Source organism: Canis aureus, chromosome 18, assembly GCF_053574225.1.
Source record: "Canis aureus isolate CA01 chromosome 18, VMU_Caureus_v.1.0, whole genome shotgun sequence".
In the NCBI taxonomy this organism is placed as follows: domain Eukaryota; kingdom Metazoa; phylum Chordata; class Mammalia; order Carnivora; family Canidae; genus Canis; species Canis aureus.
Window position 1 is genome coordinate 20,917,032 of NC_135628.1, and position 19,686 is coordinate 20,936,717.

At 39.0% G+C, this 19,686-nt stretch overlaps 1 protein-coding gene across 4 annotated transcripts in view; it reads left to right on the top strand.

Annotated features, from left to right (window-relative positions):
• SKAP2 (src kinase associated phosphoprotein 2) overlaps positions 1 to 19,686 on the top strand; it is a 204,174-nt gene that overhangs the window by 8,457 nt on the left and 176,031 nt on the right. For 2 of the 4 annotated variants that reach the window (XM_077856442.1, XM_077856443.1), the window contains exon 1: positions 17,613 to 17,899. The exons of 1 other annotated variant lie outside the window; for it this stretch is intronic. In XM_077856442.1, coding sequence (XP_077712568.1) covers positions 17,833 to 17,899 — 67 coding nt within the window. In that variant the 5' untranslated portion in view covers positions 17,613 to 17,832. Of the gene's footprint in view, positions 1 to 17,612; positions 17,900 to 18,039; positions 18,183 to 19,686 lie in introns of those variants that run through there. One more of the 4 variants, XM_077856445.1, reaches the window with a different exon arrangement.

Consider the following 19,686-nt stretch of genomic DNA (forward strand, 5'->3'; position numbering starts at 1 on the left):
GGCAGCTTGGTAATGTTTACTATTTTCTGACTAGCTCTATAGATACTATATTTTTTAAGGTTTTTATTTACTTAAGTAACCTCTATACTCAAATGAGGCTTGAACTTACAATATCCATTTCAAGGGTTGTAATCTCTTCTGATTGAGCCAGCCAGGTGCCCCCTCTATATTTATTATATTTTGAATGCCTGTTGTGTGTGTGCCATATATATATTTATATATTTTTTATATATACATATATATGTATATATATTTTATATATATATAAAACCTATAATTCCTATAACAATGATCGGATTCTCATCTTTCCAATGAGTAAACTGGTACTCAGAGTAAGTAACTTGCCCAGTTCTGGTATAAATTGTCAGAGCTGAAATTCCAAACTTGCTTTGTTTCTCTCCAGTATTGTACAGGACAGGTTTAAAGCTGAAAACGAGATGGTGGCTAGGTATTAGGTTTCCCAGCACATCCAGAAAAGGTCAGGTTCCCACCTGCTAATTCACACATCTAGTCTATTCTGACTCTATTCCCAGGTCTACTAGGAAAGCTACTTCTTATCCAGATGTACAACCAAGCAAAGAAAAGCCAAAGCTGCATTAGATACCTTGAATCTAGCCTAATCCAATCCTGCAGAAACCATTAAGATTTAATAACAGGGACTGAGAGGCATCAAAAGGAGAGAGTACAGAGCTGTTCAAGATGAAATTTCATGGGGTAAACAAAATTGGTATGAAAGCTCAGCCTATGCATTCAGGCTCTCTGTTGCTTTTTACATATTCATAGGACATAAAGGTTGTGCCGGCATGACTCAAACTTTCAGTTTCAAAGTGAATTTGGATTTGTTACCTATTCCCAAAATAATCAAATTTGTTTTTAGTTTTCAAGATGTTTACTTAACATTTTCACTTCTCATCCAGAGACAACCTTCAGGAAATTATGAACATCAATTGAAAAAACACAATTCTAGGTACGCCTGGGTGGCTCAGCGGTTGAGCGCCTCCCTTTGGCCCAAGGCATGATCCTCGGATCCCAGGATGGAGTCCCACATTGGGCTTCATGCATGGAGCCTGCTTCTCTCTCTCCCTGTGTCTCTGCCTCTCTCTCTCTGTCTCTCATGAATAAATAAATAAAATGTTAAAAAATAAACACAATTCTAGTCCTATATATTTAGGTCTAGAGAATTAAATTTAATAGGAATTTGACAACCCAGTTTTAAATTGTTCCTAGAATAGGGTTGTTATTTAGTTCAACAGAGAGGCGGACATCCATTTTTCTTACTCAAAGGTGCCCCACAACTACAGATTCCTATCCTAAGTCATTCATGTTGTGGTCAAGTGTGAACCCAAGAGGTCACAGCAGCAGGCAAAGAGACTCTTTTTTAAACATCTGAGTGAGAACTATCACACTGGTTTGATTTGACAGCCTAAGGGACATTGGCAGAGATAGTTTTGACCATCAGATTTTTTTGTAGACAGCTCTAACTTTAATCCTCACATAAGCTTCATCTACTTTCTGGATGCTCTATAGAGAGACAGCTGAGGTCAAGACCAAGCCTTCCATGGGGTGCCTGGGTGGCTCAGTCAGTTAAGTATTTGCCTTCGGCTTGGGTCATGATCTTGGGCTCCTGGTATCGAGCCTCCCATCAGGCTCCCTGCTCAGTGGGGAGTCTACTTCTCCTTTTCTCTCTGCCCCTCTCCGCTGCTCCTGCTTTCTCTCTCTCAGATAAAGAAAATTTCTAAAAAAAAGAAAGAAAAGAAAAGAAAAGGAGAGAAGAGAAGAGAAGAAAGAGAAGAGAAGAGAAGAGAAGAGAAGAGAAGAGAAGAGAAGACAAAAAAGAAGAAAGACTAAGCCTTTCAGAGTCAGAACCACTATATACCAGAGATGCTTTTTTTGTCTCTCAAGTAATAATGCACAACTAGACACAGTGGCTTCCCAGGTACCACAGAGATTTTATGATGAGATGTGAAACTAAAGATAAAGCATTTCCAAGAATCTCTAAAATAGAGGAACTGCACTGTTTGCAGTGTGCTGTGCCATTTACTAGTGGACACCTATATTAGTCTCCATAACTGTTGGCTAATGAGTCCCAATTGACATATATAGAAACAATATCAAATTGGTCATAAATGTGACTTCTACTCTACGTCAGAGAAAAAATTAGGTGACCAGAATAGTAGGCTGATATTTGACGCTTACCAGGTTCTTAATATTTACATCTTTTCTAAGAGTTTTCTGTAGGTCTTACTTTTGTCTTTCTCAGTTAGCCTGAGAGTATAGGTCAGTAGCTAGATAATGTTACTACAAGGTAGGAAATTAAAGTTCAATTCCTAGCACATCATGGAGTTACTGTTGAGCAACTTAAAGTCTCCTGATTTTTCTCTTTTGATTTATAAGATTGGGAAATTAATATCTTTAACTCATAGGAAAGCTATGAAACTAAATTAAATTAATAACCAATAAATATGGAAAGGCTCTAAGCAAATGAGTAACAAGTTATTAAGTGCATTTATTTATGGACATGTTTCAAGAATAGTGGAATGTAAATAAGTACAAACCTTTTAGAAGGCATTTTGGAAATATCTTTTAAAATTCAGAGTAATATTGGGGAAGAGGAAAGGTACTTTTACTTTCTTTTTAACTTTATTACCAGTTTGATTTGTTTCTTTGCATGAGATTGTGTTACATTATCACTTTTAATTAATTAAAGACTACTGTGCAGTTTTGAATTTAGAAATGCTCTAAAGGGAAGTGAATCATTAATATTTGTTTTTATTCCTTAGAGGAAATGAAAACCAATTGGTTAGAGAGTTCAGGTTTGATTTTTATTTTAGAATGGTGACATATTAATGGCTGAGTGTGCCATGGTGACAGCTTCATCATAGGCCATCATATGCTGTATTCTGAGCATAGGACATAGTAGCTCAAGTAAAAATGCTTCTGGCCAGCCTCAAAGCACTTTCAAGAAACCCTCTTTCCATCTCAAATTTCTTTAAATTGTACTGTAACTGCTAATGTCAGGGATAGCAGCAAGAAGAACAGAGCAAAACCTGCCTCCAAATCTTCATCAATGAGTTGGTAAGGAACCTTCCTCAAGTTTTTATTGTTTTAGGAAGTGCTGGAAAATCTTGGGGGAAGAGAAAAGAAAAAAGAAATAATTGAATCCAACCTAAGAAAGGAGCAGCCTTGCAATATGGCAATAATAAACTGCTTTAGGTCTCTGCTTTAATTTTGTTCTCTGAAAATACTTTATGCTGGAAAATTCTGCTTTGGGTTTACTGAAGGCTTAAATTATCCTGTGTCAGTGAGTGCTGAATTAGTTTTTCATATAAAAAGCTTTATAACTCTTTTTTCTATTTTATTTATTTATTTTTAAATACTTTATTTATTCATAGAGACACAGCTAGAGAGAAAGAGGCAGAGACACAGGCAGATGGAGAAGCAGGCACCATGCAGGGAGCCTGATGTGGGACTCGATCCCGGGTCCCCAGGATCACACCCCGGGCTGCAGGCAGCGCTAAACCGCTGCGCCACCAGGGCTGCCTTTTTTCTTTTTTCTATTTTAAAGCAAGGTATTTTTACAAACATTCTAAGTTATTTATTTTGCATAGTAATGTTCAAAACGCAAAATTAGGTTGTATTGACAATATGTGAAAGTTCAATTTCAGTTAAATTTATAATCAATAATATACTTTCTTTGGTAAGGTAGTTGATTAGCTAATGCTCTGCTTTTAGCTAACAGGCAGTAGATTCTATAGTTAAGCCCATGAGAATGTATTAATAACAATCACTATTTCATTTTTAAAATATTGCAAACCCATTTCTGGCATATATGAAATAAAGTAGATGTAGATTAAAAATATATAAGTATATATTATATATAATAACAAAGATATATACATTATATATAAATATATATATAAAATATAAAAATATTTAAAATTTCCCATTCTAGATTTTTAAATTCTTGCCAAACTCTGGCATAGATTATGTCTTGCTGTTATTCAGCAAGAAGAAAACACATTCAACATTCATGGGAGACTGCTAGTCATTTCCTAGTATCTGTTTTCCTCTTCTAGACTAACAGTTTTTACCTGAGCATGGGACCACCCCCAAATAAATACTTCCCAGACCCCTTTGACCTCGTGTTGCCATGTAACTTAAATTCTGGCCAATAAGAGTGGAACTGTCCTGTGTCAGCTTGAGCACCATACCACCTGGACTGTCTGGCTAGACTTTAAAATGACAGAAAGATAAACATTTGTTCTGATTATGCCAGTGTACTTGGGGCTTTCTGTCATTCCCAGTCAAATCTAACTCTAAAGAATATACCAGCTTTCAGGTTCACTAAGTACACATTGGGAGCAAACCACTACCTATTTAAAATACAATGAAAAAGACACGATTGTCTTTGTTTGTTGTGGATAACATAGATAAAAAGGCAAAACAAACAAAAATAGACATCATAGTGGAGAATATTTTCTACAAGTCAGTTGAAATGTAAAGTGAGGCCAAAGTTCTTATCCCATTTGTATCACTAATTTCTACTTATTGTGTAACGAAATAAACTAAATATATAAATCATAATACATAGAAATTAGCACGTTATTTATTCTCCAGAGTGTGTGAAGTCATTTCATTCTGTGATGTCATAAGAGCACATTTACTTTTATTTATATAGATATAAAAATATCCCCATTCCAGATTATTAAAGTCAAATTGAATGCTAGCTGAAAGCTAGCTAAAGATATTGCTACTAATCTTTATTAAACATTAAAAAAATCAAATCTGAAATTCCTCCTCTTTCCTACCCCCAGCACACCATCCCCTGCCTCACTACACACACGCACGCACACACACTCAATAGATGATCATGCGTTTTCTCAGAGAAAATAGAAGCCTTCAGATGGAATGTTCCTCAATTTTCTAATACCAGATTTCCAAACTCACCTGTGTCTATCATCCTGGCTTCTTTTCCTCCTGTTACAATAGAAGAGATGTGTCTTTTCCTATCCAAGCTTCTCCGCCTGTTTTGAGTCCCAACACCTCCTGCCTTCTCAGGAAACATATGCTATAGATTATCACTTCTCTCTCCTGTATCTTAAATATTTTAAATGTCTTCTCAACTAGATTATTACCATCTGCTTATAAACAAGCTTGTTTCAACCACTAAATGAAAGTTTCCTGGCAAAGGCTCTCTTCTTCCTAGTGTTTAGGTGAACACTGTCAATGCTTGCCTCTGTGATTCTCTTTTCTATACTTTTATAGTTGACCACAAGGTTGAAAGGTAGGTCTCCATATTTAATCAGGTTACAGCCAAGTCTTCCGGACTGAGGAGACATTCTGTTTCTTTTAAGTGGTTGCAAATATCTGCTCCTACCCCTTTCATGTGCTAATTTTCTGGTTTAATTCTCAGAGGGCAATCTACTTTCCCAGTTTCCTTATTCCTAGAGTACCTCACCATGGCTACCAAATATACAGTGCTAGTTTTCGCAGTATTTTTCTAAGTAAAAGAATTCCTCAAAACTAGTATACATGCTTTCACTACACATCTAATAGTAGATTTTGATCTTATGGTTTTCAAATTTCATATATAAAACTAAGAAGGGTGGGACGCCTGGGTGTCTCAGCGGTGTGATCCTGGAGTCCCAAGATTGAGTCCCACTTCCGGCTTCCTGCATGGAGCCTGCTTCTCCCCCTGCCTATGTCTCTGCCTCTCTCTTTCTCTCCGTCTCTCATGAATAATAATAATAAAAATCTTAAAAAAAACTGAGAAGAGCAATATTAATCGAATAGTTCCAATGGAAAGAAATGAATTTACTTCTAACAGACTTTATTGAAATAATTGGAATTTACATCAAAAGTTTATCAAGATTTCCTATTTTACAAATCAGCATTTAGCTACTTACATGGAACCCACTGCCACAGAAGTTAACAATATGGGGCTCCTGGCTGACTTGGTAGAGCATGCGGCTCTTGATCTTGGGGTTGCAGGTTCAAGCCTCACACTGGGTGTAGAGGTTACCTAAAAATAAAATCTTTAAGGACGCCTGGGTGGCTCTGAGGTCGAACGTCTACCTTCAGCCCAGGGCATGATCCTGGAGACCTGGAGTCCCACGTCAGGCTCCCTGCATAGAGCCTGCTTCTCCCTCTGCCTGTGTCTCTGCCTCTCTCCCTGTGTCTCTCATGAATAAATAAATCTTAAAAAAAAAAAAAAAGCAATGAGAAAAAAAGATACACTTCTGATTTAAGCTGATCAGATTATTTATGCATTTTAGGAGCACACTTTCATTTACATGTCCCCAAATACCAACAATGAACCTAGGCATTAGGAATGGCTGTCTCATCTGAATTTTATGATGGCTTTCTGATTTGTTGCTATTTAAAGCAATCACATAAGGACAGCAAATCCCAAAAACATCAAAAAACGTAGTACTCAAAAATTCCAATGTTAATTTCCTTCAGATGAACCTTCACGAGTAGGAATAATAAAAGATGGTCCTATGAACATGTGATGAGTTAGTAAAGGTCACTATGATTAAACTGGATGGTTTTCATTTAACCCACATAGTAAGTCTTAAGTGGCATTTTTTCGGAGAATCAGCACTGCACAGGTACTGCATTCAAAGGCTTTCGTCATCAAAAATAAACAACTGAAAATAATTTTCAATGAGAGTTCACTCTAAAAAAAGCTAAGCCTTTTCAAAGACTGAGGCTTGGGTTGCTTTTATGCATTTTATAGAACCACAACATAATTTTAAAAGTCCCAAACAAGCACCATGCAATTCAGGTTTTAAAATTATATATTTATACTTGGAATGTTTCTTAATTCCACCTGTGGAAATTTTGTTCTAAGCCTAAATAAGAAAAAATGAAGCCATTTTGGCAATCAGGAAGGACTTCAGAGATTTCTAGATGATTAAGTAATGAAATGGTGTCCTCTGACCTCAGAGTCTCATTAAGGGGATGAATATGAGAACTACCCTGGAACAGGTTTATTAGTGAGTGGATGGTAAAAACAAACTGGAAGGCAGACTGGCATGAGTTTGGAAATGGAAAGAAACTCAGGGAAGTTCTTCAGGGCTGGACTAACACAGTTACTGCCTTTGTAAACATGATGCTGTCAAACTACATGCATTATTCAAATATTAGGGATGATGGTCTCAGTAGTTTTTGTCAGGAAATGTGTTTTTTTTTTTTTTTAAATTTTTATTTATTTATGATAGTCACACAGAGAGAGCGAGAGAGGCAGAGACACAGGCAGAGGGAGAAACAGGCTCCATGCACCGGGAGCCCGATGTGGGATTCGATCCCGGGTCTCCAGGATCGCGCCCTGGGCCAAAGGCAGGCGCTAAACCGCTGCGCCACCCAGGGATCCCGGAAATGTGTTTGATGTATGAAGAAAAACTAACAGTTATTTACATTAAGGAAACTAATGTCATAAATATTAATATTTTCTACAAATAGTCCTATTAACTAAAATCATATTTAGTTAGTATGATCACATATGTTGGTTATATTGATTATTTAGAAATCTGTTACTCGGTTTATAGATTTTATAGCTGTGTATATTAGTTTCTGATTGCTGCTGTAACAAATTATTACAAATTAAGGGGCATAAAAGAATACAAATATATCATCTGGAAGTCAGAAGTTGGAAATGGCATTTATTGGGCTCCAATCAAGGTGTCAGCAGAGCTTCATTCCTTCTGGAGGCTCCAGGGAAGAATCCTTTCCCCTGCTTTCTCTAATTTCTAGAGGCTACCTGCATTCCATGGCCAGTGACCCCTTCCTCTATCTTTAAAGTCAGCAGCACAGCATCTTTATATCTCTCTATGCTTCTGTTGTCACATCTCTTTTACTCTGACCCTCCTGCTTCCCTTGTATAGAGGTTCTTGATACTACATGGGGCCCACATGAGTAATCCAGGATACTCTCCCTATTTTAAGATCCTCACCTTGAACACCTCTACAAAGTCCCTTTTGCCATGTAATATTAAATATTCATAGGTTCTGGGATTAGGATGGGAACACACCTGGGCAGCCCAGGTGGCTCAGTGGTTTAGCGCTGCCTTCAGCCCAGGGTGTGGTCCTGGAGACCTTGGATCGAGTCCCACATCAGGCTCCCTGCATGGAATGAAGCCTGCTTCTCCCTCTGCCTGTGTCTGTGCCTCCCCTCCCCCGTGTCTCTCATGAATAAATTAAATCTTTAAAAAAAAAAAAAGGATGGGGACACCTTTGGGTGAGGGTTATTATTCTATCTACAGCAGTGTGGTAGACTGGAATATTATTCCGACTTTTCATTCTCTACAGAAGGACATTATATATCTGTATTCTTTGCAGTAATTTTGCAGTGTCTGTGGGTAAGGGGTATTTCCCCACTGGTTGGCTCCAACTTGCTTTGGCCAATGAGATTTTAGCAGTTGTGATGCAATCAAAGGCTTGAAAAGTGCTTATGTGACTAAGCATGCTTTCTTGCACCTCTATCATTGCCATGAGAACATGCCCAAGGCAAGCAAGTCATGTGAAGTAAGACTGAATTGCCCTAGCTGAGCCCAGCTTGGATTAGTTAATCTTCAGCTGACCATATGCCACTCCAAAGATCTTGGAAAATAAATTACTGTCGTTTTAATTCAGTGAATTTTGAGATAGTTATACCTCATTTTTGTGGCAATAGCCACCTGAAACAGTAGAGTTCTTAGATATTCCTCTTTTGTGATTTTAGTCTTCACTTATGGTTATTTTACTGCTAGATAGCATTTATTCACCATACGTTCAGTAATTATTTAACTCCCAGGTGCCAGGTATTATGCAAAGTTCTGGGCAACAGTTGGAAGTTAACCCTCTGTGCTCCATTCATGTGGAGCGCACAGACATTCTTTAAGGAGAGGAAGGGCAGAAGTAAGAGATGAAATATAGGCTAAAATGACCGAAAATTTCAAAGTAACTGAAAGTTCAAATTATGAAAAATGGTTTTCAAATATTTTCAATTGAGAGGGGAATAAAAAACCCAAAGTAAAAACCACCACAACAAAAAAGTGAATCACAGGGGCACCTGGGTGGCTCAGTCAGTTAGATGTCCAACTCTTGGTTTCCGCTTAGGTCATGTTCTTAAGGTCGTGGGATCCAGCACTGCAGCTCTGTACTAATTGGGTTGCCTGCCTGAGTGTCTCTCCCTCTGCCCCTCCCCCACTTGCACTCACTCTCTCTCTCAAATAAATAAACCAATCTTAAAAAAAGTAATGAACCACAAATATTTGATAGATCAAGTTTATTTCAAGTGGGGAAATAAAATGAAATAACTTTAATATGAGAGCTAGAATTCTTATTTAAATCTTGAAGAGTAAGGAAGGCATCAGCACAGAATCTAAGATATTACTGTGGCCCGTTGCTTTTTCTGGTGCACCTAGATCATTAAAAAGTACATGCGTCAATGTGTTAATAAACACATTGTGGTAAACATTGTGTATTATACACGTATATCAAATCATCACATTGTACACCTTACACCTACACCCTGCACCATGTTACATGTCAATTGTATCTCAATAAAGCTGGAAAAATTAAAAGTAATGATAATAACAATAAGAAAGCACATACCTTACCTACTTGTATGAGGATGAGGAGAAATGTGCTTAAATTGTTTTGTCACTGCACTTAAGGTTGTTTATATTCAAGTGGACTTGCCCAGTAGTTTTTTTTCAATCAAAGCTGAGATACATGAGAAAAGGACAAAAATTAAATGGGGTGGGGTGGGAAAGGGATAGCAGAATTAGAGATTAATAATATACAAAGGAAATTATAGGCAAATATAATAAAGCAGTGCCTAAAGTCCTGTAATTTTTTTTTCCCTTTCTGTTTGCTTAGTAGTGGGACACTATGGAAAAAAGGGGGGAATTTGGCTGAGACTTTTAAATTTTATTTAAATTTGCTCTTATTGGTCTTAGAGTAGTCATTTGTAAAACACTACTGTTTAATATTGACAACTTTGAAAGTCACCAAAAAAATTAAATGGCAATTTAATGTTAACAGCTGCTTATGGTTATCAAATCCATCAAAGCCCTTCATGAATATATTAAGCACAAACTCACTGAATTACTGTTGCTGAAGACAGCTTGGTATTTTAAAATTGCCAAGTGAGAATAGATGTACTCTAATAAGAAGAAGGACTCTGATCACAATTTACTGTTTTGTCTTTGTATATAGAAAGAAATCTAGGCCTGTTTCCAATTATTTAATGTTCTAAAAATCTCTGCCAACTTAGCTATAAAATGATTCTAGCAGTGTATTAGAAAATTGTTTCCTCAAAATTTGTGGTTTTTTAAAAATTTGTGGTTTTTAAAAATAGCTATAACAAAACAAAAACAAGATAAAACTCCTGTAACAAAAATAATTAACAAAAATAATTAAAATTGAAGTAGTTCATATTGAGCCAATTAAGACTCAGACCAAATGTGAGTCTTCCAAAGTTTAATTAATAAGGCAGTCATGCTCTTCAGTTTCATTCTTCTAGAAGACTATCTTCTCCTTAAATGTTGGTAAAGATGCTGGGGGGACTGACTATCCTAAAGAGCAGGGCACAGCATAAAATATACCCATGAAGACCTTGCTTGCTTTACACAACTAGTCCTGAAATAATTCCTTGGAAGGTTTATGCAGTCTGCCTTCTCTCAGGATGTTTTAAATTCCAAAACACTGTTTCAGTTATCTTTCATCCAAAGCCACAGGGTGCTTAATCCAGGTATTAGAAAACTGAGGTGCACAGGGAGATAGCTATGCATCCACTCTCTAAAGTCTCTGATAGAACATCAGAGAGGGAGTTCAGGGTCATCCTAGAGAGTGGGGTGGACTGGAAAGGCTTAAATTATACTGAATACTTTTAAAAAGTAATCTAAACACCTGATGTGGGGCTCAAATTCATGATCCCGAGATCAAGAGTTGCACGATCTACTGACTGAGCCAGACAGGCAACCCTGGAAAAGCTTAAGTTATACCAGTGACCTTGCACATTATCTCTTAGTTTAAGCTCAAGGATAATTGTCTAAGTCTCTTCTGAGACAGAGTAAAATGGAATCCTTAAGGTCACTCAAGTGGGACTCTAAAGTAGAAAGTAAAGATTTTGAGAAGAATTAAGGGGGAAAATCTAAAGTTCTTGTCTTTTAATGCATCTACTCACAGTTCAAGGTAACCTCTCCAAACTACAGAGGAGTAAAAACAGTTTACATGGAGAGGAGGGGGAGGGGTCTGCATTCAAATTTATATAGTGTAAAGAATAAGCATTTTCTTGGCATGTTTTTAGTGTACGTACTCTGAGGACCAAGCCTGATTAGTAGAAGGCAACACAAGGATATCAGTCCATCCCTTCTCTGGAGATTCACTTCGAATAGAACACTGGACTCTAAATCAAGACTGTGGAGAGTCAGACAGAGTCATAGTCCAAGAGGGCTAAAAGTAATCAAAACAAATATGTCCCTTTACTGAAAGCAGGCATGCTAAAAGACTTGGTTTCAGAATCCAGGCAGGATAGGACACCTGGGTAGCTTAGTGGTTGAGCATCTGTTTTGGGCTCAGGGGATGATCCTGGGCCTGAGGATCAAGTCCTACATTGGGCTCCCTGCGAGGAGCCTGCTTCTCCCTCTGCCTATGTCTCTGCCTCTCTGTGTCTCATGAATAAATAAAATCTTTAAACAACATCAACAACAACAACAACAACAACAAAGAATCCAGGCAGGAGAAACTTAGTTGCTAGAACTAGGATATAAGGCCAGAGCCAGATTACCATGAGAGTTGACCTTACAGTGGTGAGGTCTCCAGCACTGAGTCCAGATAGGGGAAATTCACTTCAGTTAAAGGGGGAAGAGGGATGTAACCTGGGGAGAGAACCAGGTAGCCCCTGGCAAGTCTGGAATGGAATGGACATTCTCTTACCTTATTCCTAATTTGTGGAATCCTAAAGACAGATAATATTTTATTAAGAACTCAAACCTGGTCTATATTAAGTTGCTTATTATTCTTCTATTAAAATGATTGGCCAGGGCAGCAAAGGGCCTAAGCACATGTTTGTGTATATGCAAATAAAATGGAGAGCATAAGAGAATGAATGTGTTTCCTTATTTTGTTAATAAATGATATTAACAGGATTAATAATAACTATGCCCTAAAAACTGAAAAGACAAGTTAGTGAGCTCCATCTATCAGAATCTGTTGGTTTTGGTGGGATTGTGTCATATCTTTTAAGGCTAATTCCAGTGAGAATATAATTTTTTCTAGCTGGCACCACACAATGATAAACTCATACTTACCAGCCCTAGATGATTCAAATGAAGAGAGGGATAAGGATTTAGAAAATAAAATAAAAACAAACATTCATTTCTGAAAATTCTTAAAGGAGCCCTTACGGGATGACTTGAAAGACATTAAGAGGTTTAAAAAGTTTTTTTTTTTTTTTAAGATTTTATTTATTTATTTATTTATTTATAAATAAATAAATAAAGAGAGAGAGAGAGAGAGAAAGAGAGGCAGAGACACAACACAGGCAAAGGGACAAGCAGGCTCCTGACGTGGGACTTGATCCCAGGACTCCAGGAGCATGCCCTGGGCCTAAGGCAGGCACTAAACCTGAGCCACCCAGGTGTCCCTAGGTTTAAGAAGTTTTAAAAAAGTATTAGGTTGCAAAATAATGCAAGATTTCAATTGCTTCTTTTGTCTAATCCACTCTTTACACTGTTAATAAATAGTACAAATGTGTGATTTGGTGGCTTTGCAATCTGTCAACTTACTTTTCCTGGAATTCCCTTTTTTCTTTTTCTTTTTTTGTCTGTTTCTGGCTGGGGTGGTCCATAAAAGAGATTCTTGTAGGAGATTTACAGAAGTGGCACAGTAGTCACTTTGTGGCTCATATATGTTGTTGCTTATCTGCTGGTTCACCTCATTAGTATGTGGCAGCTGCCAGGCCGGACAGCCAGACAGCCAGAACAGGGCAACTATTCTGTCTTCTGCTGGATCCTTCCTTAAGTTCTGATTCCTGGGTCAAATGGTGTTTAACTCTATAATGAAGGACCCTGACTTCCCCAGGACATCCATACCATCAGAATTAGCTTTGGTTTCAGGCAGTCCTCATGAACATGGCTTGTGCTTCTCATGAATCTCCTCTATCTTCCCTTCCTGACTCTCTGCCTTGTGGACATTAAGTTCCAGCAACAGATGCAAAGGTAACCATCTTAGAGAGACAGTTTCACCACATTCCACAATTATGGAGGGCTAAATATCTGTAACAAATTTTATTTCTTTTTTTTACAGATTTTGAGAGAGAGAGAGAGAGAGAGAGAGAGAGAGAATGAATGAGCAGGGAGGAGGGGCAGAAGCAGAAGCTCTGCCCTGCTTATGTTCTCACTCTGCTGAACAGGGCGTCTGATGCAAGGTTCAATCCCAAGACCCTGAGATCATGACCTGAGCCAAAGGCAGCCACTTTAACCAAGTGAGCCACCCAGGCCCCCCTGTAACAAATTTCTTTATATTATATATCTCCATCACTATATCCATTCTGGTAGTTTTGCTTCTCTGACTGAACCCTGACAGAGACTGAGATAGTGAGAGTACACAATGAAAAGAGGTCTTTGACCCCCAAAAGACCACTGACAGAAAGCAGGTGGAGCAAAACTCTGCAACTGAAAGTGTGGGTTATTTTTTACAGACAAGGAAAGATGACTGATTCAGGAGATAAAACCAAGATCCGTGGAGAAGTTATCAGGTGGGAATAGAACTGCTTTTAATCAAAGAACTTTCCACATTTTCCTGAGTTTCAAAACTGCTATGAACCATTGATCTCTGTATACTTCTTATTGTCCCTAACCCTTCTGAATAAGAATGTCTACAGTGGTTACCTTATGTCTGTCCTACTGTTGCATGTTACATGGAGAGCAGATAACTTGCCTTTTACTTCATAGGTCTATAAATTGAGATAACTGTACTCAAGGAGCTGTATTTAAGGAACATCATCCATACCTGGACTTGATTCAGATAATGAGATGCTGGATTTTGAGCTGATGCTATAATGGGATGAGACTTTATATGTGGCTTTGGGAGGGGATGGGTATATTTTGCACAGGAGAGACAAGTGAATGACTGGGGGCCAGAGGGCTGACTATGGTAGCCAGTTCCCAATATGGGCCCAATGATTCTGCTCTCCTGGTATTCACAGCCTTGTATAGTCCTTTCCTTCCATATACCAGGCGTGGTCTGTGTGACCAATACAAGGTAGCAGCAGCAATGTGATATGATACCGCTTCTGAGATTAAGTGATAAAGGCATTGCAGGTTCTGTCTTAATTGGGCTATCTCTTGGATCACTTGCTCTAGGGAAAGCCAGTTACCATGTTGAAAGGACATTCAAGCAGTCCTGTGGAGAAGTCTATGTAGTGGGGAACTGAGGTCTTTTGCTAACAGCCAAAGAGGAATGAAGGACTGTAACCAACAGTCCTGTGGGTCAATTTTTTTCAAAGCTAATGCTTTAGCTATGGTCAAGTCTTCAGATGACTGCAAGCCAGCCCTCAGCTTGAATATAACCTCATGAGAGACTGAACCGGGGCCATCCAGCTAAACTGCTCATGGATTCCTGACCATTAGAAACTATGTGAGACATTATGTGTTTAAAGCTAAGTTTTGCTATTTGGCAACAAATAACTACACAATGCCTAAGTATAAAATATAATCTTTCTCTCACATGCCTATGAATGCCAAACTAAAGGAAGATAAGCGGGGCAGAGAAAAAGAAGCAAATTGTGTTTTAGTTCATTGTTTTTCTTCAATGCTCATTTAGATTCTTTTAACCCTAGGCCCATGGGCAAATACTTATTCAGCGAAACCGAATTTGAAAAATGTACGGAAAGGGGTTAGCTTCAGTTATAGGGATATATATCTCTATATATCTCTATACATCTTCTTTGAATTGAAGGATCTACTTTTAAGAAGACAAATCATGAGATTTTTTTTCTCAGAGTCTAGTCTCCTCTTTGTAGAATGGTAGGGAAGCTGTTATTCCTCTTACAGGTTGAGATTTAAAATTTCGTTTATTTTTCTTTTTTACCTAATATGACTAGTTTAAAGAATGTAAAGTATGATGTGATTTCCTTCTCAGTTTTTGTTATGGAAACATTTGGAAACAAGAGAAATAAGAATATATTTCTTCTAGCCTCTCTTTATTTCTCTTTCTGTCTTATAATCAATTTCAGTAACTTTAACAATAAACAGTAAAAATGATAGAGTATACAAAGCATTGCCCAAGTGAATCCATCACAGACCTGTATCTGAGAATGGTTTCCTAAGTAGGGGAAATGTGTTTCATACAAAAAATCCATTTTCTGTTATTGCCTTTTTTATTTGGACTACTGGATGCTATATATTTTAAGGCAATCTTAATAGTTTCCTGTCTCTCACTAACAAGAATGACTTGTCATAATGAGCAGTGTAGACACTGTCCATTTGATCCACTCCAGAAAACTGTCTACTTGATACAAGAGTAAATCACTTCAATTCCTTTGTGGAATGAGTGGAGTATAAATAAATAAATGAGACACAAGAATAAAGAAAAAATGTGGTCAGTCTATCAGAAGGAAACAAAGGATAGGAACATTTGGAGGCCTGGTTTAATAAAAAATGTGACAAGACAAAGAATTATTTGTGATAACTGTAAAGGAAGGAAGAATCCTCAATAATATAAAACGTCCATGAAATAGTTTCTTCCTTCTTTAGGGAGGAAGATAATTTTGTAGTTTAAGAATAATAATTCTCAGCTCTTTGAAGTTGGACCTATGTTGTAAAATGACTATTTACTTTTACCTCTACCATACGGAATTCTAATTTTCAGCGCTTTTTCTATAATTCATCACATTTCTAAATCTGAGTAGGAATTTCAGACTCCATTTTAGGGAATGGGTTTATTTTTGGGGTGTCTTTTTTGTAGTTATTTTGTATGTTTTACTTTTATTATAAAGATTTTATCTTTTTTTTTTTTTTTAAATTTTATTTTTAGTTTATTTGTGTGATCTCTACGCCCAAAGTCGGGCTCACAACCCAGAGGTCAAAAGTCACATGTTTTTCTGATGAGCCAGCCAGGAGCCCCTGTTTTTTGTTTTGTTTTGAGAGGACTCCAATATGTTCTAATTTTTCCTTTTCCTTTTTTTTAAAATTAATTTTTCCTTTTCCAATTAGTGTTTGTTGTGTCTCTTACAGAATTATGCAAAAATGTAATTGCATTTGACCACTTAATTTTTTACTATTACTTTGACTTTCTTTCTTGTACGAAGTATTAATAGAGCCATAACTCTATGTCAGATTTAGGGTTCCAAGTGAGGATGAAAGATAAGTTATGACAAATTTCATGCTCTATAGGAGCTGGAAAGTGGTTAAGGTGATTCTCAAAATCAGATCTCAGGATGTCTAGAATAAGACCTACCCGAGGGCTTATTCAAAATATAAGTAATGAGGTCCCACGCTAAAAAGACAGAATCTCTGGGAGTGGGACTTGAGAATCTGCATGGTTAAGAAGTTCTCTCTGTCATTCTAGTGTAAACTGAAATTTAAGGACTATTGATCCAGTGAGGATGGGAGGATAGAGGAATAAGCAATTTACATTGTGCCTGGAACCACAATACAATCTTCAGAATACAATAGTAGCACGAAGGAAAGAGTTTTGTCGGGGCAACAGTTTCCATAGGAAGGGGAGGATGGAGATACACATTTATTCAGAATATACACACATATATAATACACATATACAGTATAGAACATACACACGCACACACACACACACACACACACACAATTTTAAAGGCACCAGGACGTGTCTTTTGGATTTTAGAGAACATCTGTAATAAGATTTATAGGTAGAAAAAAAAAAAGATTTATAGGTAGAAGACATGCAATAAGTATTTGTGGAATAAACGGATCAGGTTGGAGTGAACACATTTTATAATTCCATTCTACTAATCACCAGCAATTTTCTTTTTGATGTTTAGAGATGGGACCGTAGTATCTATGTCTATTTAGCTTAAAAAAAAAAAAAAAACTCAGAAAAGTATAGTGACTACAACTTCTCTACGTTCGTAGTGGGGGGAACTCGCCCCAACAATAAGAACTCGGTAGAAGAGTAATCTGAGAGCCAATCAAATAGCTCTCTGGAGCAGCTCCAGGCCGGCTTCTCAGGGAAGACTGGCGGAAGACGGGACTTGGTTACTTCGCTGAGTCGGACAAAGAAGGCCATAATAGTTTGGGGCGGCCCAAAATTCCTCGTGGGTTACTGCGCGCGGTGTTAAACGTCGGCGGGGCTGACCTTTGGCCAGAGGCCCCTTAATCGGAAAACTAAGGGGCACTACGGACACCTTAGTTTTCGGGATCCCGGAGAAACACTCAGCAGTCCCGTGCGTGCCAGTAACCAAAATGGCGGCAAGGCGCTTCAGGCTCCAGGTCAGGTGACGCCGCCCGCGTCGGCTCCCTTCCCACAGCCGCCCCTCCCGCTTCCTGACGTAGACGTGGGCGCGGCCTCGGCTCCGAGGCTAGGAAAACCGTAGGATGCACATGCGCACTTGGGCCCCTCGGGCGCTGCGGGTCCCCTCCCAGCCCATCGCCCCGCCCCGATGCGCCGGGCGGGGCTGGGCCGAGAGTCCAGCGGCTGCGGGCTGGGGCTTCAGTGACTTCCTTGTTGCGAGCCCCGGCCCTGCAGTGTCCGGGCTCGTCCGTACCGGGACCGCTAGCCCGAGTCTAGGTCGCAGCCGCAACCCCAGCCCGCCGCTCCCCGGTTCAGCACAGGTCTTTGCCCCGCACGTCCCGCGCTCCCTAACATGCCCAACCCCAGCAGCACCTCCTCTCCCTACCCCCTCCCCGAGGAAATTAGGAACCTGTTGGCAGGTAAAGCGTGGGGGAGGGGGCGGGCATCGCTACCGGAGCGGGGGGGGGGGGGGTGGACGGCGAGCCGGTGGGGACAGAAGCGTTCGGAGCCTCTGCCCTCCTTCCCACGCTCTCCCGTGTCTCGGGGCCAGTGGGAGCAGGGCTGGGAAGGGGACGGGGGCGCTGAGGACGGGAGTGGGCGTGTGTTGAGAGGTGGTTCGAGGATGGCGGGGAAGCCCTGCCGGAGGGCCACGCTGACGGGGTCTGGACGAGTCTGTGCATCCCGAGGACGTCGTGTGCATGTGTGAGAGAGGGAGGGAGGGAGGGGAGAGGGGGTGATGATGGATGCGCGTGTGGGATCGGGGAAGGAAGGGCTCAGAAGTCAAAGAAGTGGATCTTCGGTGGCCTGGCCAATGGAAGTGGAGGGTGTAAAGATGCACAAAGGTGTCCGAGCTACAGGTGTTGGAGGTTGTGGGACGCGCGTTTGGCCGTTTCTAAAAGTCTTCCCTTTTCTGAAACATCCATTGCGGTCCTATTTAAGACTTTCCAAGAGGGCCTAATTCTCAAATGGCCACTTGTCTTCACCCTGAGTAGCATATGAAAAAAAAAAAAAAAAAAAGGGAAGTATGTGTTATGGTCCAACTTCCTGTGTCACACGATGAAAGAACTTCATCTTTGCACCCTCATCTTCCCCTTTTCATTTCTAAGTGACCATTTATAGGAACTGACGTTGGGGAGTTAAAGATGCGGTTCTTCAAGGATATTACGAGTGCACCACTAGTTCTTTACTAGGTACCGAGGTGTGTATTTCTGCACAGAGTAGAAAGTACACATTTTCAGGGCAGCACAGAACTAACCCATCCTGATGCTCTGGAATTCTTACCATCATTCACTTTGTCATAGATAGGTACATCAGAATTCGGGAAACTGAATTTTGGTGGTTTTACTTTAGTTGTCTCTTAAGTATTTATCTTTAAATATTGGCCATGATTAAATCATGAAATCCAGCTGGATTAAAAGAGTTTCTTTTAGATGTCTATTCCAAGTTGCTTATTTTGACTCTTAAAAATTAGTCTCGAAAACGTGACATTTTAAATGGTAAGTTGCTATTATAGATAGCAGTGTGAGACCAAGTTTCCTAATATGCTGTTTTGCTGGTTAGCATCATGAATAGGATCAAGAGAATTCAACCAATAGTGTATGAACGCAGACTTAACGTTTGTCTGGACATGATTACAGTTTGATGAGTGCATTTGTGGTGGGATAGTATTTTACTCTAAGAAATGTTTATTGTCGTTAATGGGTACCACTAGGAGAAATATAAGGAACGGTAAAGGCTGATTTAAGGCAGCTTTTATTTCATTATATGAGAATTTCGCATGAATACTGATTTTGTTTTACTACAGTTAGCATTTTCATTGTTACTTTGCTGAAATTGTATGACTATTTTAATAACCAGACCAGAGAAGTGTTTGTCATTACTCCAGAAGTAGATGACACCACTTTCAGGATATACTAGTTAATGAATTTTTGAATTTAAGAAATAAAATACAGACCTCTGGGTGCACACCTTTAAGCTGTGAGAACTCTAACAGCAGGCAGTTTGCTGTTTGGGTTCATAATCAGATTTTGGTAGATAGTATGACATGTAGGTTATGAAACCCCATATTTTCTGATTCCCATGGATCACAAATATTTCAAGTGGCTCTTATGTGTGTAATTTAGTTGAAAGCTTAGAATTACATAATATTTAAATTATCTACCAATGCTAACTTCCTATATACTTTAGTTATTTCTCTCTTTAGTCA